The sequence below is a fragment of the Sorex fumeus genome, unplaced genomic scaffold (genome assembly GCF_029834395.1).
Source record: "Sorex fumeus unplaced genomic scaffold, SorFum_2.1 ptg000231l, whole genome shotgun sequence".
Lineage (NCBI taxonomy): Eukaryota > Metazoa > Chordata > Mammalia > Eulipotyphla > Soricidae > Sorex > Sorex fumeus.
This window is the reverse complement of record NW_026606288.1, coordinates 357,618-381,889: the sequence shown is the minus strand read 5'-3', so window position 1 is coordinate 381,889 and position 24,272 is coordinate 357,618. Positions and strand designations below refer to the sequence as shown.

The 24,272-nt window shown below is 46.0% G+C and overlaps 1 protein-coding gene across 1 annotated transcript in view; it reads right to left on the bottom strand.

Annotated features, from left to right (window-relative positions):
• Positions 1 to 24,272, bottom strand: part of ANO2 (anoctamin 2) — a 393,938-nt gene that overhangs the window by 71,042 nt on the left and 298,624 nt on the right. The window contains exons 15-16 of the mRNA XM_056108654.1: positions 22,916 to 22,993; positions 8,591 to 8,786 (exon numbers count right to left, since the gene is read on the bottom strand). Of these exons, the coding sequence (XP_055964629.1) occupies positions 8,591 to 8,786; positions 22,916 to 22,993 (274 nt within the window). The remainder of the gene's footprint in view (positions 1 to 8,590; positions 8,787 to 22,915; positions 22,994 to 24,272) is intronic.

The window sequence follows — 24,272 nt, the reverse complement described above, 5'->3', positions numbered from 1 at the left end:
TGTATCTACACATACACATACATATCAACATTTCCACATACAGCCAAACATAGACATATGCGCCCACACACATTTATACACACCAATGTCTTCACAAATATGCACATGCCTCTACACACATCCAGACATGTATCTACACATATATACGCATCACTTGTCTCCACACACATCTGCACATCTGTACATATCTCCACATCTCCACATGCATCCACACATATCCACTTGTCTCTTCCTGTGCCCACATATGTCTACCTGTCTCGGCTCACGCCCACCAATACCACTTCTCTATGTGCATGCACATGGACAGCGTACACTCCTGCACGGTCCCAGGCTGCAGGGAAGCTGAGGGCCTCTTCCCAGGGCTTGGTGCCAACAGAGCCAGCACTTTACATTGCCCTCGGAAAGCACACATTGTCCACATTTGGTGGAAAATTAGATCCATGTCTATACACCCCGAAGATTCTTGAAAGAGTTTTTGATGTCCCGGCAGCCTTTGGGAGCAAGACTGCCTTCCGTTTGCCTTTCTCTCCCCCCCCACCACCCCCGCCCTCCTTAGAAGCAGCAATGCATCGCCTTTTGCTGACGATGGCTGAGATCCGGATAGAAAATGGTAAACTTCAGATTTCTGATATCATTTCGATCCTTTACATTTGTTTTTCTTGACCAATTTTAAGACAGCCCCTGGGTCACCAAAGTTGGACCCCTCAAAGATGCTTCCTAATGAGGGAGTCCCCAGATGGCAGGTGATGAGGCTTGCAGAGCTCAGCCCCACTGAGTTCTCGGCTGGTCCCCAGACTCCCCCTACCACCTGTTGTCCACATGGAGGATGCATTGAATTTTAAACCTTCTGGAGCCTCTGGTGGCTTTCCTAACACATCTTTTTTTTTCTTTTTGGGCCATACCCAGCCATGCATGGGGTTACTTCTGGCTCTGCATTCAGGAATTACTCCTGGTGGTGCTGGGGGCCCTATGGGATGCTGGGAATCGAACCTGGGTTGGCTGTGTGCAAGGCAAACGCCCTACCTGCTGTGCTATTGCTTCAGCCCCTTTCCCAACACATTTTAAATGCCCTAAATCACAGGAACTTTCCTTAAGATGAGGGACTATCTTAGTCATAACATAGAAGCCAGCCTCACTGCTCACAGGCCATGTCACCTTAGGCTGTCTGTCACCCACCTTGGTATGTCTCTTTCTCATCTCTAAAACAGGCCTTCTGAGACTTCCTGCACTTTGGGGCCTGAGAGTGAAATATACCGAAGAACAGATAATGGTCAGAATAGCACTCAGCCCCCTAGTGTGGGTTGCATACATGTTAACCCTGGGCCAACTTCTCTTTACCTAGTTCCCAGTCAAGCTTCCAACCCCCTTCAGGCTTCGCAAAAGTGAAATGAAGGTGACAGTTGATGCCCAGCACTGTGGCACAACTACACGGATGGTTGCAGTTCAGTACCTGCTTGTGATCGACATAAGGTTGGGTGCTTGGGAAGTCAGTCCATGCTTGTCCCCATGTTTGTTTCTTTCCCCGACCCTCATGAAGTGGAGCTGTGCCATGTGGGAGATCAGCGATATTTAAGCAGCTCCAAAACATTTGGCAAAGAACGGCTTACTTGTATCTGACACGGCGATTCATTTTTTAAGGATCTATATTAGAAGTCCACAGCCGTGTTACTAAATGAGATTCAATGGGGAGTGAGGGAGATGTGCACCTCTTTACCTCCTCCCCAGACACAGTTCCACCTTCACAACTAGCACTCTGCATGCAGTTTTGAGAGAGGGAGGTAGAGGAAGTGGTGGCAGAGGAGCTGGAGTTAGAGTCATGTGCAGGAAGACAAGCCTATGACGTCTGGAGTCTGGTGTCAGTCCTGCATCCTCTCCCTAGAATTCTCCATGCAGACTCCCCTAACTATGCCTAGATTGATTGGTCAGGATAAAATGCAAAGTTTTCAGGAGTGCCACATCCCTCCTGCCCTGGGTGACCTCACCGGCTCGTTGTGTCAAAGGCACAGTGTGAACCTAGAGGAAGCTGTCATAGTCTGAGTGTTTGTGTCCTCACCAGTTTATATGTTGAAACCCCAATGCTTGACATGACAGTACTGTAGGCTCAGCCTCTGGAAGGTGCTTAGTTCATGCTGGTGGGATCCCCCTGAATTGGATTAGTACCATGGTAAAAGGGGCTCTAGAGTGACCCCAGTTGCTTTCAGTGTCAGGAAACAATGGGAAGTTTGGAGTCTGGAAGACCTTGAAGGGAGGGTAGTGAAAGGATTAGGATTGCTCTGGGGCCTCATTTCCAATCCAGGTCCCATCCTCATATTAACGTCAGTTCCTGATGCCTGCTTTGTCTTGCCTGAGCAGGCATCAGGACTGCGCTTGTTTCCCTAGAAATCGTTCACCACTGCTCACTTCCACTCAGTCTTCCTCCCCTAGTGCTGGGGAGCCTCTGGCTGATGGCAGGTCTCACATCCAGGCCCATGAGTTGGTATTCCGGAAGTGAGGGAGGCGATTCCCATCTTTAATGATCGCTGATTGTTATGAAGGCAATGAACCAATTCTGCCCTCTGTCATAAATCCACGCGGGAGGAATGAACCTTGGAGAGGCCTGATGCCAAGGCCCACACCATGAGTCTCCCATCACCCAGCCGAGCAGAAAACACTTGGAAACTTGGGAGTGGTGGTGGTGGGGAGGGGGGTGTTCACACCAGCTGTGTGCACCTGGTGAGCACAGCACGTTGTCTCAACCCCTTCATCAATCAGGGGATCTGAGGCAGGAAGCCAGGCGGGTATTAAGCCCAGCGTGAGAATGGCAAAGGAAGTTCCTAAGCCAGGCAGAATCCCCAGACCATTAGGTGGCCCTCCCCACAGTTTTCTGTCTCCAGAGAGGCCCGGCAGACTCTGAAGCCACCTCTTCTTGTAGGGATATCGTCCTCCTTGCTGTGTGTGCACTTTAGGGTGTCCTCTCTGCCACTGAGGACCATGCAAGTGTCATGAAAATCTTTGTTGCAGGCTTCCCTGGCTGTCCTTCAGTCACAAGTCTGCATTTGCCTTATTCATAACAAGATTTCCTCAAGTCCTTTGGTAAGCACAGAAACCTGGGGTTCTCACCCTAACCTGTATGGGACGTTGCATAGATTTATCCCACCCATCAGGGTCTCAGCAAATGGGTGTGAGGCTTTCCCACAAGGCAGGCAAAGTGTAGGAGCTGAAAGGAGGTGAGGGACAGCAGAGCTGTCCTCTGGAGTTCTGCAGGGTGCCAGAAGCATGGCACGGTCACTTCTCTGTGCCCATTTTCCAATCTCTCCGCCCTTCTGCTGGCAGTCACCAGGGTGTCACGAGCCAAAGTTATAGGTGACATTTGCAGAACTCAGTTTGCCTTTCCTGCCACAGGGGTTCTCACAACTGCCATGCATTTGGGACTGTGAGCACACACCCTGCCCTGTCACACCAGACACACAGCATGAGTGAGGGCAAACCACCTGGTGCTATGCCAATTGGCCTTATGCAAGATTGACAGATGATGGAGCATCGCTGACCTCTTCTAATATTGAAAACAATTGAAAACACACACACCAGCGCTGGCAACTACATACAATGGAGCATAATAAATATCCTATGCATGGATAGGTACACATCTGCTGATCCTCCACATCCATAGTTTTTTTCTGCCCCCTCCTCCTGGAATCTCTTCCGAGATTCATATTCTGTCATTCAGGCTTAGTCACAATGTTATAACTTTCCCAGTAGTCTCTTCTGACCACCTGATTCAAAGTCGACACCCTTGAATCTCTCTCTCACTCTCTCTCTCTCTCTCTCTCTCTCTCACACACACACACACACACACACACACACACACACACTCTGGTCTGTTTCCTCGTTTCCTCCCCCTCTATGAGCTGTTGATGTTTACTCTCCATCTTTCACTTATTACAGTAAGTACAGTGACAGCCAGGGGGGACCTTGTCTTTCTTATTTATAGCTCTGCCTCTGGCATGTGCCTAGCATTAAGGAAGCATTCAATCAATGTCCAAGGAACAGAGCAAATGATCTGTGGGAGGAAACCCATCAAAGGCCAAGGGTGCAGGAAAGAATTCTTGGAAATAGAGGTAAGGCAGGAGAGGTCCTCTTTCACGGAAGGGGAAGGGGAAGAGTTTGGGGACACACTCAATGGTGATAAGGGCTTACTCTTGGATCTGTACTCAGGGGTCACTCTTAAAGGGTCTTGGGAGACCATATGCATTGATTAAACTAGAGTTGCCATGTGTAAGGCAAGTAGCTTACTTCTCTCCAATTGTAAAGGTCCTTGAAAGAAAGGCTAAGTATTTCTTAGCCTTTTCCCAAACATGACCCCCGCCATTCCAGTCTTATTTCCTTTCTAAGATCTCCATGTCCTACCTGTTGGCCTTCTTCTTTGTCCTATGGTCCATCATATACATGATGGTAACCCGTGATCCCCTTGGAATATTCTGGAATATCCATATGCTCCTGGTTTAGGGAGACTACTTTGAAGGGTGAGTTGCTGCAAGTCATTGCAGCATGAAGGGAAGGAGGGAGGATCACACAGGGAAACTGGGGGTGGTGGTGCATTGGGTGGGCCAGCTAGGACGGAGGGGAAGAGCAGGGTTGAGAGTGTCCAATGCTAACTTATATCTGACCTCCAAAGGAAGTTTTGTGTGGGGAATGAGTGGGAGGGATGCCCTCCAACCCACCCCTTGAGAAAGGCAGATGGGGCTACGATTCCAGGACAGAGGTATATGGAAAGAGGCTGAAGGAAGACCAGGGTAAGGGGCATGAGCCCAGGTAAGGAGGGAAGAAGAAGATGAAGACTGTATCAAGAGGTCTTCCAAAGAAGTTTTCTGTTTGCTCAATGACACACAGCTGTGAGTGGAGGGAGAAGGAGCCAAGTTTTGAACTCAAAAGTTCTTTCTATCAGACTTCGAGAGAGAAAGTCTATCCACTCTCCAAGGGCACCTTTCTAAGCCCTCTAGGAATATCCAGTCTAAGAGAGAAGGAACAACATTCCCTCATGGAGGTTCTGGAGGGGTTCTAAGTGAAAAACACGCACTTACCACTTTAAGACAGAAAGAAAATCTTACAGCCATACAGCAGAAAAGCTCTCTGTATTGCAAGAAGAAGAATTGGGTTGAACCTCATGAAACTGAAAACAGAACACTTCCCCTGATGACCCCATAGTGAAGAGGAAATAGAGTTATTTTTGTAATTTAAAAAATGCTTTTAAGTGTCGTGACTTTAAGAACAAAATGTTTTTGCTAGAATTTCATCTCTTTTTGAGAGCTCTTTATCTATTTTTTTTTCAAATGGAGTGATGACCTCTGGTTTAAGAGCCCAGACGAGCCTTAGCTTGGGCGAAGGGCATTGTGCTCTCAGAAAAGTGATAGTGGCATCCAGCATGGGTCCTGCTAGTGCAGACAGAAATACACTCAACCAGTGGTTACATGAAAGGTAGCCACAAAGCATGTGCTGACCAGGTTTTGGTGGTTCGCTGTGCCTCCACCTGTCTGTCTTTCCCACCATTGGGAGTTTTGTGAGGGAAATAGAATGAGGTTAGCACAATAGACAGTCAGTATATGCCCACAACCTCACTGGTTTCCTAGTCTGCGTTCCTCTGCTCACATGTTCCCTGGACACCTTTACAGGAGCTCTTCCTACCCCTCTTCTTGGAGTCACCCAATCTCCCTGCCCAAGCACTTGTGCTAACAATCAGCTCCCATCACATCACGTGAGCTGTTGGGGTGGGAGCCATTGACGGGCTGGGGGACATCTCCTCCATCTCCTGAGAGTTCATCCAAGCAGATGACAGGTGATTAGCTGCAGCACCCTGTCTTGTCTCCCTTGCCTCACTTCTCCTCTTGGGCGAGAGAGTGGGAGAGAACTTATTTCACAGTCAGCCCGGAAGGAGCCTCTGGTATTTTCCTGGACTGCCAGGTCCCTCTGCCCTTCCTTTGGGAGAGAAAAAGGGCCTGAAAGAAGTAGATGTTTTCTCTGATCCCCGGGCCCACTCCAGTATCCTAAAAGGTACTGCAGGGTTCTCGTGTCCACAGTTGCGTAGTCTCAGGAAGGCCCATCCAAATACCCACATTTCACATTCAAGTTATCTTTTACAGCCTAGCCCCTTCCACTTTCTGGAAATATTTCAGCGTTGGTCTCTATCTGCCTTTGCTTGAGTTTCCATATGGTTGAATAAGCAAATCATGCAGTCAGGGTCTTTTTAGTTAGATACATTCTTTTTTTTTTTGCTTTTTGGGGTTACACCCAGGGTTTACTCCTGGCTCTGCACTCAGGAATTACTCCTGGAGTTGCTCAGGGAACCATATGGGATGCTGGAAATTGAACCTGAGTCATCCGCGTGCCAGGCAAACGCCCAACTCACTGTACTATTATTCTAGCCCCTGGATACACTCTTGAAACCCGGTCAACACTTGCCCATTATTTAGGAAAAGCAGCAGAATCTATGCCCTGCTGGGTGGTTGAGACCTTCCACTGAAATTTAGGCATACCCATGAGCCCATGTTACTCCCAGTTGTGCCCTGGACATGCCAGGAGCTCTGTAATAACATTTCCAGATCTTATTGGTGCCCTGTCCATGCTTTCTGCCTTCCATTTTCTGAGCTCTGCTTCCCTGGAAGTTAGAGCTACCAAATCCATACCCCCTTCTCGTTGTGCTTTTCCTGACCATTGGAAATCTTGTCCCCACCTTCAGGGTCACACAACCCAATCCTTCACTTCTGGTAGCAACTGGTTTATCTTCCTGCTCACTCCTTCCCCGGTACTGCGCCTACCTGGCTAGTCTTTATTTCTGATATATGTCACTAGATTCTTAGACCATCCCACACCACAAAACTTTTCCTAGAACCCCTTGGAGAGTCAGATGTGTCTCCTAAACACTGACAAAGAATCCTGTCACCACAAAGTACCCTGCATAAAAATTGTTCACTTATTTTTTTTTCCAAAAATGGACACACAAGTGGGAACAGGTCTAAAGAAAGTGGAACCAGATGAAAGGTCACTGTGTCTACCCACAAGGAAACTGAAGAAAAGACAAAGAGATAGCACAAGGGTTAAAACACTCATCTTGCTTGCAGGCAATTCCAGTTAAGTCCTTTGACTCAAGTTTGATGCTCAGCACTACATATGGTTATCGGAGTACTACCAGAAGTGATCCCTGAGCACAGAGCCAGGAGTAGTTCCTGAGCACCTCTAAGTATGACCCAGCCATCACCATCCCCCCCAAAATGAAAGAAACCAAGGGAAATGCTCAGCATAAGAAGAGGGACCATGTGAGAAGAATTAGAGGAGCTTTCCAGGGATCTCTGATGCTACAGGGAATCCCTTTGGGTGTGGGGGATTATCAGGCAAGACTCTAGCATACAGTGGGTAAGAAGATGGAAGACATCTTATCATGCCTTCAATCCTGGCCCTGCATATGGTCCCCTGAGCACCACTAGAGTGATCCCTTAGCACAGAGCCAGGAGAAACCCCCGAGCACTGCCAGGTGTGGTCCCAACTCCCTGCCCTCTCCAGAAGAAACAAAGGAAGGGAAACTCCCAGTGTCAGCAGAGGCTACACCAAAAGGTGCTACATCAGTAGATTCAGAGGAGACTTTCAGGGGTTTCCGGTGCTTCAGGGCATCCCTCTGGACATGGGACTTGTCCGAGCAAGAGCTTGTTTTTTACTGGCCAGTGAATGAAAGACATCATATGATGCCTCCTCTGGCTCTGAGGCCTGACAGAATGACTCCCAGAGACAGAGGCCCCAGTGCATGGTGGCCACCCAGGGGAGAGATGAGGAGGGAAGGGTCTGACTCACAGCCCACCCCTGTCTAATCTGCCACGGAGGCCTGCAGGCAGTGCTCAGGCCCCAGCAGGCTGTAGCTCAAATGACACGTCCGAATCCCCAGCCCACTGCATTTTTTTCTCACTGCACCGAGCTTGGGAAGTCTGCCCAGCCTCTTTGAAGTCTGCTCAATGCAGGGGAATGTGTGGATTTTCTGGGGCCTCTGACAATATGGGGGTAGATAAGACCCTCTTGGGCTCAAGTGTCAGGAGGCTTTCTGTGCATTGCGAATGCTGCTGGGAAAAGCAGGAGAGGAAAAGCTCATTCCCAGACCAGTGTTTCTCCACTGGGGACAATAGGGCTGTCTCGGGGCCTCCAGGATCCATCAAGTGGGCCACAGGTGAAAATCCCATCTATGGGATACAACGACCTGAGACAAGAGGGTCGATTGGTAGGACAGAGGACCAGAGGAAGCAAATAAGGTCAGAAGGGAGTCACAGTTGGAAAAAATGATGGAGATACACCAGGCTAGTTCATAAGGGGGGCAGAGAAGGAATCAATTGTGCCAAAAAAGACAACCCCTGAGTGAGAGTCTTAAAGGAAGGGAGTGAGGCTGGTGGTTCCTCAAGTGCACAACCCCCAACTTTCTTCATTCTCTGAGTACCATGATCTGCACCAAGCATTTGTTCCTGTCCCTTTGTTCATTGCAGGTCATGACCACCCAAAATCTTATGCTAATACAGAATGAATCACAGCCAAGGGTACTGGGAGCCCAGGACCCAGAGGGGATCTACGGACACAGTACCGATTTTAGTGAGCCACTTGGCCACCATGCCGTAGATCTCATCCAGGATGAGGATGACCACCAAGTTGATGATGACTGCCGTTGCCGTCACTGTCACCCTGACATTGGAGCGAGTAGCCTTGTTGAGAGACAGCGCTGCTTTCGTGGTGATCCGGTATACAATGACCCCAAAGACAATGGAGAAGGTGAGGGCAATCTGTTCAAGAGAAGCAAGGAGAGTCTCCCGTTAGCAGTCAGCATTCGCTCCACCAACATCTGCTCTACAGGGGGGTTATGAACCTGGACTCTACTTTGGGGGTCAGAAGGGAAAACAGACCCACTAAATGCCTCTGCCAATTCACAACGTGGAGCGTTTTCTAAGGAAAAATGTCCTCCATGTGTTTCCCAGAATCCAAATGGTCTAGAATGCGCACACAAACACGAATGATGGAGACACGAGACAATGCACATGATGGGCAACCCATCATAGACGTAAGAGAAACTGCAAAGCCACAGTCAGAAAACCTCACGCATCGTGGCAAGCAGGACTGAGAACATGGAAGAGCAGGAACAGTTGGTGAAGCAAGAAGGACTGAAAGTGGTTCTCCAACGAAAGGAAATAGAGTTAGTGCTGAGAGAGTGTCGGGCTGAAACAAGAGGAGTTGGATGCTGTGGGCTCAAGAGAGTTGCGCAGAGGCAGAAAACACGGAGAGAAACCAGGAAGTGAGGTGTTTCCACCCCCAATCTTCAGGGCCTACCAGACCCTACTATAAGCTCCTCTAGTAGGCAAGGCTGCTGCTGACTCAGGTTTCTTCCTACATACACGTTTTCTAGCCGCTGGACTCAAAAGGAAAGTTTATCAACCACTTGGCCTGAAAGCCCTCTCCCTGCCCACCCCACCCCCTATTTTGTCTCTCTCTAAAACATAAGAATAACCAGGTCCTTAATTAGAACCCTTCTCCTCCACTCCCCCCCCCACCCCAGCATCCTCTCCTATTCCATTTCCACCAAGGAAAGATGTGGGTGCAAAAAAAAAAAGCACCTTGATAATCATTGTATGACTGAAACTCAAATATGAAAGCTTTGTAACTGTACCTCATGGTGATTCAATAAAAAAGGGGGGCTCAGTGAGCCCCTCAGAGGGACCAAGGCAGGCCAGGGAGTTGTGAGGAGCAAAATCTTCTCAGAGTAAAGTTCTAACTGCCTTCTGCCAAAGGAAGTCTTCTTTCTGACAATGTTTTTTTTTCCCAGGGGGAGGAATGTTTCCTTGGGGGGGGGGGGGCAAGGGAGGAGGCACTGGCTTGTAGAGGGATAAAGGGAAAACACAGGGAGAAAAGGGAGCAGACAGAAAGAACTCCTCTGGAAACACAGCATTCTGCTTTGCCCCCCTCCCCAACACACACAGACACACACACACACAGTGGAAGGAAGCAGAGGGGCACGCAAGCTGGCTCGGACAGCACTTCTCAAGCAGCGAGAATGACATATTGACCTTCTGGTGGGCTGCAAGAGGGGAATGGGTTGCAGATGTGTCTTCAAACTTCAGGGCATGCCTGGGGGTGCTGCAGTCTGGGGGCTGCTGGTGGTAGCACCCCTCCCCCATGATTGCCTTACAAATAGTAATATTTGCCCTGTGGGGCCATGGTATGAAAAAGAAGATGAGGTAAGGAATGCTGGAAAAGTGTTCTCTCTCTCTCTCTCTCTCTCTCTCTCTCTCTCTCTCTCTCTGTGTGTGTGTGTGTGTGTGTGTGTTGCATACATGTGTGTCAGTTAGATGGGAAAAACACTGGAGGCCCCTCTTCAGATGCAGGCAGGGGGTGGGAGCAGGAACCTCAGTCTTTTCAGGACTAGGGAAGTAGACCTGGCCATGAAGCTGGAGAGTCGGGACATGACATCACCACTCGCCAACAATGGAGACATTTTCACTTCCTGTTCCTCTGGGATTGTCTCTGCCAGACATTAAGGGCCTGGAAAACGTGGTGTGAGATTCTTTCCCCCCAAAATCACTTTTGCAGCGGAGACCAGGAATGGATGTATTGATGAGGCAGGGGAGGTTAAGGCATGAGAGAGAGGGGGGAGGGAGAGAGAAGAGATAGAGAGAGTATTTGTTGCATATAGGGGTGGGAGAGGGAGACGACTGGAAATAAAACAATAATGGCAAAACATGTTTTTCTTGAGGATAATGGGGGTGGGGTGGAAGGAATGGGGGATATGAGCTTCTATTCCCTTCCAAGAAGCCAACTGTGAGGTTGGAGGAGGAAGAACACACTTGTTCATGGGTCAGAATGTGCTCCAGAAACCAGCTGCATCGTCTGGGAGAGTAACCAACAAAGACTCTGCACTCAGCATATTTCGTCATTGAGTTGCATTCAGAGAAGCACTTACTAGTTGAGTTCTGTCTCCTGCCCTCTCTTCTGAAGGTTCCCATCTCCCATCTCTCCAGGCCTCTGCTACTGTTATTTACTTCCTTGACTTCTCTGGTGCTCTCCATCTGGGTTGGCTGCTTCTCCTTTTTATTTTGTCCCGGAGGACCTCAAGATGGGTTGTGCTCAGGCTCGAGGGCCATACCGTGAATCTGTGCTATCTCTTCGACCATGGCGGGTTAAAAAAAAATATGGAGGCATGTGCTTGAGGTTGTAGACCTACATTCTGTTCTCCTGAATAATGGGGACAATCAAGGAGTTTTAGCCTTTGGGGCTTATTCCTGTGCAGTCTGTGACCCACCTAAGGAGGTCTAAGAAGCAGCCATGTTGTAGTTTAGGGTCTAAAGGGCAGAGGGCAGGACAGAGATGGTCATGGTGGATTCTCATCAATAACAGTGAATCCATTTGAGCCCTCTCCATGCCTTTCTCCAATGTACATATGTAGTAGTACTAATCCTTTTAATTCTTTCAAGAAAAAATCTATACAAGATATATATTTGGTAGATGCTCTGTAGAAATGAGTCAGAAATTTTTTTATTTTTGGGTCACACCCGGCAATGCACAGGGGTTCTTCCTGACTCTGCACTCAGGAATTACTCCTGGCAGTGCTCAGGGGACCATATGGGATGCTGGGAAACGAACCCGCATCGGCTGCGTGCAAGGCAAACGCTCTACTCACTATCGCTCCAGCCTCTGAGTCAGGATTTAATCCAGACTCCACTATCTACGAGTCCATCCTGGCACAAGAACTCAGGTCTTCTTGGAGCTAATTGAAGTACTTATTTTCACTACTTGGATCACATGTTTAATTTTATTTCTTAAATGCAACAATGACTTTCTGACCGTGGATATTACTTAGCACCATGCTGGGTATCTTCCATGATGATGATCAGTCTCCCCCAACAAAAGCAGAAGTGGGGACTGGTCTTGTATTGCTTTCAAAGCCTTCTGCCTTGTCATGGAGGTGCCTTGCCTGTGTTAGCTGTTTGGCAAAGACATGCTGGTCTTCAGCTCTAGGTAATCAATCTCCCTGGCACTTAGTCACAATATCATGGTTCCTGTTGCTTTGGGGTTTTTATCCCATTGCATTACTTCTGGACGTGAACCAAGTGGACTCCGAGACAGGCTACAGGACCCAGAATCCTACCTGACACTCTGAGGAAGACCAGAAGGAAAGCTAGTCTGGCCTCTGGCCTTCATGACTCGCCTCCATAAGGGAATTTAGAAAACCATGGCACAGACAGACAAGGACAAGGACAAATCTGGGAATGGCTAGACAGAGTCCCAAACTTTAGCACATATATTTTTGGTACAGGGAATGGGAGAATTTGTCTGGGGAAATGCTGCAGAGGCAACTTTCCTATGGAAAAGTTGGAAGGAAGAAGGCAGAGGAGCAAGTAGAAACTCACAGGGCAGAAGCTACCTCTGCAGAACTAAGGGCAGAGTGCCCAGTTTGGAGCAAGACACAGCATCAAAGCTCAGGAGCAAAAGCCTCCAGGTTCTGAGAGCTCTACTGTTAACCTCAAGAGCTGTCTCTGGCATCCTCTTGAACCATTTATTTTCCCACTCAGTGATTCATAAAATGTGTCCTGAGGGGCTGGAGCAATAGTACACTGGATAGGGTGTTTGCCTTGCATGCAGTCAATCGGGTTTGATTCCCAGTATCCCATATGGTCCCCCGAGCACCACCAGGAGTAATTCCTAAGTGCAAAGCCAGGAGTAACCACTGAGCATCGCCAGGTGTGACCAAAAAAAAAAGAAAAGAAAGAAACCCATCTTAAAAAAAATGTCCTGAGCACCTACTGCTGAAGTCTCCAATCTAGATGTTAGGAATACAGCAGCAAACTGTCCTCCCATTGTTCATCAATTTGCTCGAGCGGGCCCACACTTGGAGCAATAGCATAGCGGGTAGGGCGTTTGCCTTGCATGCAGCCAACATGGCCGACCCAAGTTCGATTCCTCTGCCCCTCTTGGAGAGCCCAGCAAGCTACTCTATCTCGCCCGCACAGCAAAGCCTGACAAGCTCCCCGTGACATAGGTATGCCAAACACAGTAACAAGTCTCACAATGTTACTGGGCCCGCTCGAGAAAATCGATGAACAACGGGAGGACAGTGACAGTGTATTGGCAACACACATTGCTCAAAAAAAGTAGTCACAGCAGCAAACTAAACAAAAATTTCTGCGCATGAGCATGGAGTTGAAAGATGGATTAAAATAACTAATGAAGAGACAAAACAGATAGGATGCCTCGTCTGATAACCATACCAGAGATGAAAAATAAACAAACAGAGCATAGGACAGGGGGACACTGCAAAATGAGCAGCAGGGGAGCAGATGGGGAAAGGCCAAAGTGACAAGGTGACTTTCAGGCAAGGACCCACAGAAGGGAGTTTCAGACAGTCAGGGGCTGAGGCAGAATGAGCAAAAGGAAGCGCGGGATTGGAGCTGGATGGGGAAGAGGAGGCGGAGCCCTGGGGAGAAGAATGTGCACTTTCACTCCTTGAGTGTGAAGCCCTGAAGGTTTGAGGACCCAGAGACACCGTAGGACCTAGATTTATCTCGGGATCCAGGTGTTGGAGAGGGTTTCTAACAGCAAGGTTCAAATTTATTTATTTATTAAAAATTTTTATTAGTGAAACACCATGAGGTATAGTTGTAGACTTACAAATTGTTGTGCTTGGATTTCAATTATACAATGATCAAATACCCATCCCTCCACCAGTGTCCATTTTCCACCACCAAGAGTCCCAGTATCCCTCCCACCCCCCATCTCCCCATCCCCCCATCCCATCCTGCCTCTGTGGCAGGGCATTCCCTTTTGTTCTCTCTCTCCTTTTGGGTGCTGTGGTTTGCAAAAGAGGCATTGAGTGGCAATTGTGTTCGGTCTATAGTCCACTTTAAGCATGCTTCTCCCATCCTGGGAGGATCCTCCCAACACCCTTTATTTGGTGCTCTCTTCTCTATGTGAGCTACCTTTTCACCTAGCATGTGTGGCTGGCCTCCAAGTCATGAAGCAAAATTCCTAGTACTAATCTCTGCCACTCCTGGGTGTTAGTCTCCTATTTTGTTACTTTATGTTCCCCAGAGGAATGCAATCTTTCTATGTCTATCCCTCTCTTTCTGACTCATTTCACTTAACATGATACTTTCCATGTAGTACCACTAGTATGTAAATTTCATGACTCCATCTTTTCTAACAGCTACATAGTACTCCATTGTGTAGATGTACCAAAGTTTCTTTAACCAGTCATCTGTTCTTGGGCACTCAGGTTTTTTCCAGATTCTGACTATTTGTCAAAGTAAATAATATTCTTGGGCAGCAGTGGCAGGAAAGGTCCAACATCTTGCTCAAGAGAAGCTTCTGAGAAGCTTTTTTTTTCTTTCTTTTTTTCTTTTTGGTGACTGATAAAGGTTATTAAAAAGACTCCATCAGGCCCTTAGTCATTTAGGGCTCAGACCTGGTGGGCAATGAATGTTCTTAGAATCCCAAACATTAGGAAGCAGCAGCAAATCACCAACTTGGATCTTGGCCTGCCTGGCACACTCCTATGCATCCTTCGTGATCCTTCTCAAATGCTCCCATCTTTGCAGAGACTGTCTCTGACTGGCTGTGCAGTGTTGCTTGCCATGGACAAAAGTCCTGCAGGGTGCACTTCCGGGAGGTCCAACCTCCTCCTTCACATCCCCTTCCAGGCAAAAGAAAGAGTGGAAAAACAATAGAGGGTCTGATGGGAGATGCGTGCTGAAACTATAGACCAATGGCCACTTGTTACCTACATTGCAAACCATAACACTCAAAAGGAGAGATAGAGTAAAAGGAAATGTGCCTGCCGCAGAGGTGAAGGGGGGAGGGGGACTGGGTGGAGGTGGTAGGAGGGATACTGGGAACATTGGTGGTGGAGAATGGGCACTGGTGGAGGGATGGGTACTCAACCATTGTATGACTGAAACGTAATCACAAAAGTAAGTCTGTAATTGTATGTCACAGTGTTTCATAAAAAAATTTTTTAAATCCAATTAAATTGTAAAGTTTAAATTTAAAAAAAATGGAGGGAAACGAGCTCAACTCTCAGGACTGAGAAAGAAGAGAAAATTCCTCTTGGTCCATGCTGTCATGGGAGGCTAGACAAACCTTCTTTGAGCCTTGGCCTTGGTCTCATCACCCCATGACTGCTACTCCCCCAACTGATCTGACAAACTGGAACCTCTATACCCTCCTAGTGGCGATGGTCCTGGTATCTTCTGCCAACATTTAGTCCACAAGGCAGAGATGATATTTCTTGTGTTTGGTTTGTGGGAGTAGGTGCCTTTGGTTAATAACCCAATTCTCCAGTTAAAAAACAAAACTTCTATTAACTTTGCCCTAATCCTTTTATTTCAGGATTCATACCTTGTTCTAAGAGAATGCCATCTTTTTTTTTAAAAGAATGTATTTTTGTCTTTTAAATAAAAATTGGGACCGGAGCAATAGTATAGCAGGAAGAGCATTTGCCTTGGATGCAGTTGACCAAGGTTTGATTCCCAGCATTCCCTATGGTCCCCCTGTACACTGCTAGGAGTGATTCCTGAGTGCAAAGTTGAGTGTGACCCAAAAAGCCAAAAAGAAAATTTTTGTTTGTTTTCTCATCAGATTTATGGCTTATTGTCTAAAGTAGCTTATCGCTACTTTCTATGTGCTATAAGAAAAATCAGTTGTAAGTTTGTCTTTCAATTTTGAAACTAAGAAGTGCTGTTAATATTACCTCAGGTCAACAAGTTTAAACCAGGACTAGAATGTCAAGATGCAGAGGGAATTCCACCACTCCCAGATCCATTCCTTTCTCAACATTTGCTGATCATAGCTCTAGAATCCTAGCTACAGAGAAGGGTCAACTAGTTTTGAGGTTCTGATCCAGGATCTCCAATTTGTATCAAGATTTGGATTGGCTGTTGCTTAGGAGAAAATAAAACAGGAATGATCTGTTGGGCAGGAGCAATAGTACAGTGGGGCCGGCATTTGCCTTACACATGGAAGACCCAGGTTCAGTTCCCTTCACCCCTTGTGGTTACCCCAGAGCTTTGCCAGGAGAGATCCCTGAGCACAGAGCCAGTAATAAGCCCTGAGCACAATGGGTGTGGCCCTCAAAGGGGAAAAAAAGCAAAAAGAGCCATCTGTTATTTCTTAATAACCTAAGAAAAAAATTTAAAACTATCCACTCTCTAGGCTAGCTGTAAGAGGTTGCCATGGAATTGATAAAAACAAAACAAGCTAGAACTTGGGAGACATGACCCACCACTGACCTACCCGGTCATCAGTATCTGTCAATAGTCATGCTCTGTCTGTCACTGAGGACAACAGTGATTATGATGATACTCACTCTCCTCTCGGGCTACAGATGAAAAAAATTTGCTTCTGTTTTCCAGTCTTCCTCTTCCCCAGATGTCAGTGGCACCTCACATAATTGATTGACCTTCCCCTTGTGATTCTTTCTTGGCTTTCAGGCATGCCTACATTCCCCAGGCTATCCCTTTGCAATATAATTTTTTGGCTCTTTAAACTCCCAACTTCAATGCTACAATGTCTGACTCTTTTTCCTGAGGATCTTATGCACTCATGTGGCTTTCAATGTCTCCTCTGCTGTTGGGATACCTACCAGCAGGGATGTCTCCTCCAAACTCTGGATCTATTCCATCAGGAAGGTAACTCCAGAATTGCTTTCTGCCTCAGCGAGGGATAAATCCAGTTTTGTGACTACTCAGGATAAAAGCTTTAGTCATCCCTAATGTCTTTATGTTTTCTATCACATGATGAGATTCCTTGAGGTCTTTCTCTACTGACATGCAATGCCAATGGCTCAGCTTTGATTCTTGGTTTTCTATTTTGTTCCACTGATCTAATTCATGGTTCTACCACAATATCACACTGAATTTACTATTACTGCTTTATGAGAAGTTTCTACTTGGTAGAACTGAACCATCCTTATTACTCTTCAAGTCTCTTCATATTCCCAGGCCTTGTACTTTGATATACATTATCCAGAAGACAAAAAGGGTCTTTGGAATTTATTATCCACTTATTACCCAACCCTATTTACTATTCTTGTTTATTTGAATGTTTCTTCATTTTTAGCATCACAATATGTCATTATTAATATTGTTTTCACCCTCAAGTTTCATATACCACTTTGATTACTCTACTTTTTTCCCTTAAAACCAGTCTCTTTTGAAGATCAATTCTGCCAAGTACCATCTGATTATTTCCTTTGGTGAAAGATACAGCAAAACCTTCCCATTTTCTTTATGTGTAAATATCTTTATTTTAATCCTCATTTTGACAAGATATTTTTCCCCAGGGTGTAGAGTCTTGGGTTAGTGATTATTTCTTTTCAGTACATGAAGATAGTGTTCCACTGTCTTCTTTCTATATGCCATAAGAAAAATCAGTGATCAATCTGTCTCTTCAAAGAGGGTAATTTGTCTTTTGATTTTTGGTTGCTTTTGGAACTTCTCTAGACTTCCTTCTAGAGTCATGTATTCTATGATTTTTCTGGAATGAACCTAAACATAAATTTCTTTGTATTTTTTCTGCTTGAATTTCACCGCATGAAGGAACCGGCAGAGGAACCCAGGTGTGCGGGACCAGGGCTGGGAACTCCAAGCCTGCTCAGTTCAGGACTGGGCCTCCTCCACCCAGATCCCCCATCTTCCAGTATCTAGATAGTTAAACCCACCAACTGCCGTGTAACCCCATCAATGGCCAAGATCCAGAGACTATAAAACCAAGCTCCCAGAAGTTCGCAACAGCAAATGCAGCCGTGCGACCTCTTATTATCTAGTTCTCACTCTCGGAGAACCTGGCAGGCTACTGAGAGTATCCTGCCTGCATATATGCCCGACTGGGAACACCTGTAAAGGTGATTAGAGGCGGCCCCAAAAACCTCCATCACTCTTGGAGAGCCTGGCAAGCTACCGAGAGTATCCCGTCTGCACAGCAGAGCCTGGCAAGCTACCTATGGCATACTCAATATGCCAAAAACAGTAACAATGATGGTCCTTATTCCCCTGACCCTGAGAGCTCCCAATATGCCATCAGGCTACACTAGCACGTGACAGGGATGAATGGAGACGTTACTGGTGCCCGCTCCAGCAAATCGATGAACAACTGGGTGATAGTGATGGTGAATTTCACTGGGACTCTATCATATGTGGGTTGGTATTTTGTTAGCAGAGGGAGAAGTCATCAATCATTTTGTCTTATTCATAAATTCTTCTCCTTCTCCTTCTTCTTCTTCTTTCCTTCTCCTCTACCTCCTCCTCCACTTCCTCATCTTCCTCCTCCTTCTCCTTCTTCTTTTTTGTTTTTTTTTTTTGGGGGGGGAGTTTCCTCCTTGGGGCCACACTCAATGGTGCTCAGGGTTTACTCCTGGCTCTGCATTCAGGGAACACTCCTGATGTTCTCAGGAGACCATATGGGGTGCTGGTGATCAGACTCAGGTCAGTTATGTGCAAAGCAAGCATGTGTAACAACTATCCACTGTGTAACAACTCTGGCCACTATTTTCCTATTTATTAGTTTCCTTGTTTTCATCTTTCTCCCTATACTGAACTAGGGATATGTCCTTCTAATCTATATTGCACTTCATACTTTATTTTTAAACAACATTTAAGTGGTTGCTAAACCTATCCATGGTTGTATAGAAATATATGGTTATATTGATCAGATATTTATGTATAATCTTCAAATATATATATATATATATTGCTTTTGGGGTCACACCTGGCAATGCTCAGAGGTTATTCCTGGCTTTGCACTCAAGAATTACTCCTGGCGGTGCTCAGGGGACCATATGGGATGCTGGGATTCGAACTCAGGTCGGCCGCGTGCAAGACAAATGTCCTACCCGCTGTGCTATCACTCCAGCCCCAATATTTTTAATTCTAGCAGTTCTTTTGGCTAATTTTCAAATTGGGACATTTAAAAACTAGCTTTGGCAAATGTTCTCAAGCATGGTGCTTTAATCTATGGCTGATATTTTCAACATTTTTGTGGTCTGTTCCCACTGGTTCTTTCACATGGTGCTTTGACTTCTGCATTGTTGGTTATATTTTTACTACATTTTCTTTATTAACCTTGAAAGATCCATTTGGGAGATTCTTTATCTGAGGCCCTGAAAAAACACTCATTTCTATAGGGTTTGTTTCTGCTGAGTCCTGGAATTACCGCTTGCCCTGAATCAGATGCCTACACTGAGACTCTGGATTCCTCTCCCGGGATAAGTCAAGCTAAAACCTTACATGCAGATCAACCTCGTTCCATGAGCAAGGAAAGAGTTCTGTCTCCTCCTTTTTATCCTGGTTCTACTTAAAACCCCAACAATATCCCTTGCCCTCCATAAGTGGAGATAGAAAATTCTATTTCCTCTCTTTCTTCTAAAAGTGCAATACTTTGGAGTTCCCACTAAATTCAGTGGGAAATGCCTGTTTGAATCACCCATTTTGTGACAACTTAATCCATGATCTCTATCCTCCTTGCCCCAGAAAGCTACCAAAATAAAAACCCATGTTTGCCTATATAGAAAATTATCCTCGAGGTAAAAGCAGTACTAGTTGGACTGGGAATATGGCTCACAGGATAGAGTACATGGCTTGCATGTGTGAGACACTGAGGAGTGATCCCGTAATAACAACAAGCGATAACACAGTACTATGCCCACTTTCCTTAGATTTTAGTCTTATGTTCTTTACTATCTGGTCAGCTCTTTAAGGCTTTGAGAAGACTACAACTACAATATTCAATATTGCTATTCTTTTTAGCAATGTGGGATACTACAAATATCTTAACTAGTGTAGATGAACTATTTTGTGTATCTATTATTTCTTACATATGTACAAATTTTTAACTGTAAACTATTTTTATTTTCTTGGTTTTTTTTTCAGTGCCAGGGATCAAATCCTTAAGCATGTCTTAAGCATGCAATGCATATTTACTGATGTGCAGTCCCCACCCTTATCTATAAACTCTTTAAAGAAGGGATTCTTTTGTTCTATTTTCTGCCCCATCCCAGGCTTAAGAATAGGACCAAAGATATAATTGTCTCTTAAATATTCCTAGAATGAATAAATAAGCTCTTTTACAACCATAAGCAATTGTGGAAGCCTGTGTGGGGCTAAATCAAACTCAGTCTCGTTAGTCCATAAGCACTGCAATTCATAGCACATTCTTGAATAAGTTCTACATGCCTCACTCTTACTAAGCAATGAGGAGCTGACGAATGTACACACTTAAGTTTTAGTAAGGCACCAATCACTCAGCATCGCAACTGTGAAGGTGTTCTGTGAGATAGTATTTATGCTTCTTTCACTTTTCAAATTTCTGGAGCTAGAACATAATTTATGTCTACAGTGGTCATGAGGGAAATTCTTTCAGGGGAGACATGCCTCAGAAGGGGTGTTCAGGAGGTCTGGGGGAAAGGTGGCTCTTTCTAATGATTTTTGGCCAGCCAAAATGATTGTTCAATGGAAGTGCCTGAAGATGCTATGGTCTTCAAGCCTTGCAGTGACAGGGGTGCCTAGACCACTCTAGCAGTGTTGGGGAGTATGCATGACTGCACCTGGGGAACCATGTGTTCCTGAGATCAAATCTGGATCAGGTGCATGCTAGATGTGTACCCTAACCACTATACTATCTCCCAACTCATGGAGGGCAATCTCTTGTCCTTCACATTTCTGAAATGTTTTACCCCAGTGGTATGGAGGCATGGTGATTTGCAACACTGTTATTGATAGCTGAGAATGCATCGTTTCAACCCCATACCCACCCCAGAATGCCCACTTCCCTCTACTAATGTTCCAAGGATCCATGTAGGAAATATTAAAGGCAATTGTAGCCTAAGGTTGAAGTCACAGTTGCCTCCATCAAATTCATAAGATTTATGTCCCAGCTTTTAGATCACCCCCTCCTCCATACCACAACTAATGTGTAGACCAGCTTAGAGATGCTCTAAGGACAAAATTCTCCTTTGTAAAATGCAATTTCTAGTCTTGAATCCTGAAAGGAATCAACTCATGAGGAGGGGGCCAGCAGTCTCAGAGACCTGAGTCCAGTCTTCACCTTCCTAAGTTCTTATCTCAGGTATTTTCTTGCCCATTCCCAGAATCACCCCCATTTTATTGATCTACTTCCAGCAGGATTCACAATTCACTTCCCTGGAGCGATAGCACAGCGGCAGGGTGTTTGTGTTGCATGTAGCCTACCTGGCCGACCCGAGTTCGATTCCTCTGCCCCTCTCGGAGAGTCTCGCAAGCTACTGAGAGTATCACGCTCGCATGGCAAAGTCTGGCAAGCTACCAGTAATATATTCGATATGCCAAACACAGTAACAACTAGTCTCACAATGGAGATGTTACTGGGCCCACACGAGCAAATCGATGAACAATGGGTGGACAGTGCTACAGTGCTACACTACTTCCAGTAGGATTCACAATTCCCTTCCCAATCTACTCGAACCCAGCGGATACTCAGTTCACCTTTCCAAAAGGCCCTTTCAAGGTTTAAAGGAGAAAACAGAAAAATAAACACAGAGATTCCAAGAAAACAAACCAATCAGTATACAGAGCCCAAGTTGGCTATCTCCCACGATTGCCAGACTCTACTTTATTTCACTATCTCTGAGAGATCCAGTCCACAGCCCAATCTAGCTGCTCAATCCTCAACTCCTTCTGATGCAGGCAGGCAAGGAGGGAGGCACCGCCCTGCCCCAAGGCAATGGCGATGAATTTCCTGGTAAAAAATAACATCAATAGCCCTGAAGTTGCAAAAAGTCAATTCTGCAGAAAACAGGAACTAAGGCTTGATATGGCTTCACCTGGTGCCAGAAACAGACGCAGAGACAGCTGGAACCCCCTCCAAGAGAAGCTCCAGCAGGAACAAAAGACAAGAAAAGGAATTTCAAAGACTATTGACTTTATCCCAACTCTATTCTACTTGGCAATCTCCTTAGCAATGGACTTTTAAACCTAGGTAGAAACCCCATGTGAGGATAGGTTGAGAAAACCCTATAAAAGCCACCTTGAACAAAGGAAAGGTGTACATATGCTACCTGAGTCCCTGTGCTGCTTGTGCCCACGTGGTCAAGCATATGTGACACCCGAGCACATATGTCACCCGCATCCTCCCTCTTGAGACGTGTACTTTCCTGCTTTCGTATCTTATGCTGATGTGTGTACTGGCTTTCTCTGCCTTTGGGGAAGCCCACACTCTCTCTTGAGCATGTTACTCTCCACTCTCTCCCACACACTCTTCCTCCTCCCCTTCTAAAATCTCCAAATAAGATCTCCAAGTAAGATTTTACCTCACTGCTCTTCTACTCCTGAAATTCTTTTCTGTGAGGGGAGACAAGAACCCAGTAATCCTGAGTCCCAGGGTGGCAGAGGTGGATCAGGAGAAAGTGACCATCTTTCATCTCTCTTTTCCCTGCATCACGTAAGCCAGCCATGAGGCCCACCGACATCACTTCTAAGTTCTCAGTGTGAAAGATACCGTCCCTAAAACTTTCAACTTAAAACATCTGTTTGATGAAGTTTAGGAAGTCAGAGCCCCTTGTACCTTCTGTTTGGGAAGAGAGTCCACTTGCCCTCACCCCACTCTCTTTCCCACTCTCCCCTCCCCCCACACACCATTCTTCAGTTGATGGAGAGCACTGATCTTCAAACCTGACTTCGCATTGGAGGGAATCTTGCCTTCTTCTTTGCAGAAGGAGGATACCAGCCATGACCTTCCAGCAGACAGGATCCTACCCTTCTCTTTACATCTCTGCCCTGTTTTTACTAGCCCCTCAACATTCCCATTGCATAATCGCACACGTGCCATCACAAAGCATTCACATCACACAAGATCTGTGTGCATAGGTCTAAGACCACGAGACCCTTCTAAAAGAAATTACCATGAACAAGATGGAGGCAAAATTCATCAAGTAGCCTGGGAAACGATCTTTCCAGGTGAGCTTATCCTCGTCGTCATCCTGGGGAGAAACAGAAAAGCAGAGAGACTATTAGAGGACACAAGCGGCTGATAAGAATGGTCCCTCAATAGAGAAGGGATCACTAAGACAATGATGGTTGGAGGAATCATTCAGGATGGGAGGTGTGTGCTGAAAGTAAATAAAGGACCAAATGTGATAGCCTTTCAGTATCTGTATTGCAAACCATAATGCCCAAAAGTAGAGAGAGAGTGATGAGGGCAATTTTCTGCCATGGAGACAGGGAGAGGATTGGAAATGGGGGGTATACTGGGGGTATATTGGTGGTGGAGAATGTGCACTGGTAGAGGGATGGGTGTTTGATCATTGCATGATTGAAACTCACACATGAAAGCTTTACAACTGTATCTCACCATGATTCAATTAAAAATAAGGAATGGTCCCTCTATTTGAATACATTTGCATATATTTATACATCATTCTGCACAGGTGCTTTCTTTAGTCTGTATTGTTTACCCTTCACAGCAAATACAGCCCTCCTCATTGTACGTTTTCAAGATAAATTGACCTAGCCTGAGAAAACTAAGGCAAACCGAGGATAAGAGTTGATTGCCACCTCATGCTGGGCCGAAGTTCTAGCTTCACCACATATCAGTTGTATGATCTTGGACATGTCTCTGAACATTTCTGACCCCTCATGTCTTCATCTGTGAAACAGGCTCAGTCAGGACACCTCATGCTGCCAACTGCCCAGGATGGTTTTATTTGTTTGTTTTGCTTAAATGAGAAACATGTGGACATCTTCAAGCAATGGATAAGTGCCATACATGTTAACCACCATGGGGGCAGCATCCTAGAAATAATTTCCATAAAACGGCAACCAGGTGCAGGGAGATAGTACAAGACTGGAGGCATTCATCGTGCATGTGCTTGACCCAAATCCAATGCCCATCACCACATGGTCCCTCTAGCACTGCTGAGTGCAGCTCTGGAGGCTCCCAAGCACTGCCAGGGTAGCCTGGGTATCCCCAGTACCACAAGACTCAAGTAGCACCACAATCCTAGGTTCTTGTGTTGAATTGCAAACCTGATGGCTGAGAATTGCAGTGTAGGCTCTGAGGATCCTCAACTTTACTTGGGAGACTTCCTCCAAAAAAAGATAATCAATTTTAGACCTTCAAACATGTACAAATTACCCACAGTATTTTTTCTTTTTGGTTTTTAATGTTGTTTGTTTTTGTCTTTTGGTGGGGAAGGGGGCATATCCAGCATTGCATAGGATTAACTACTGGCTCCAGGCTCAGAGACCTTTCTTGGAGGG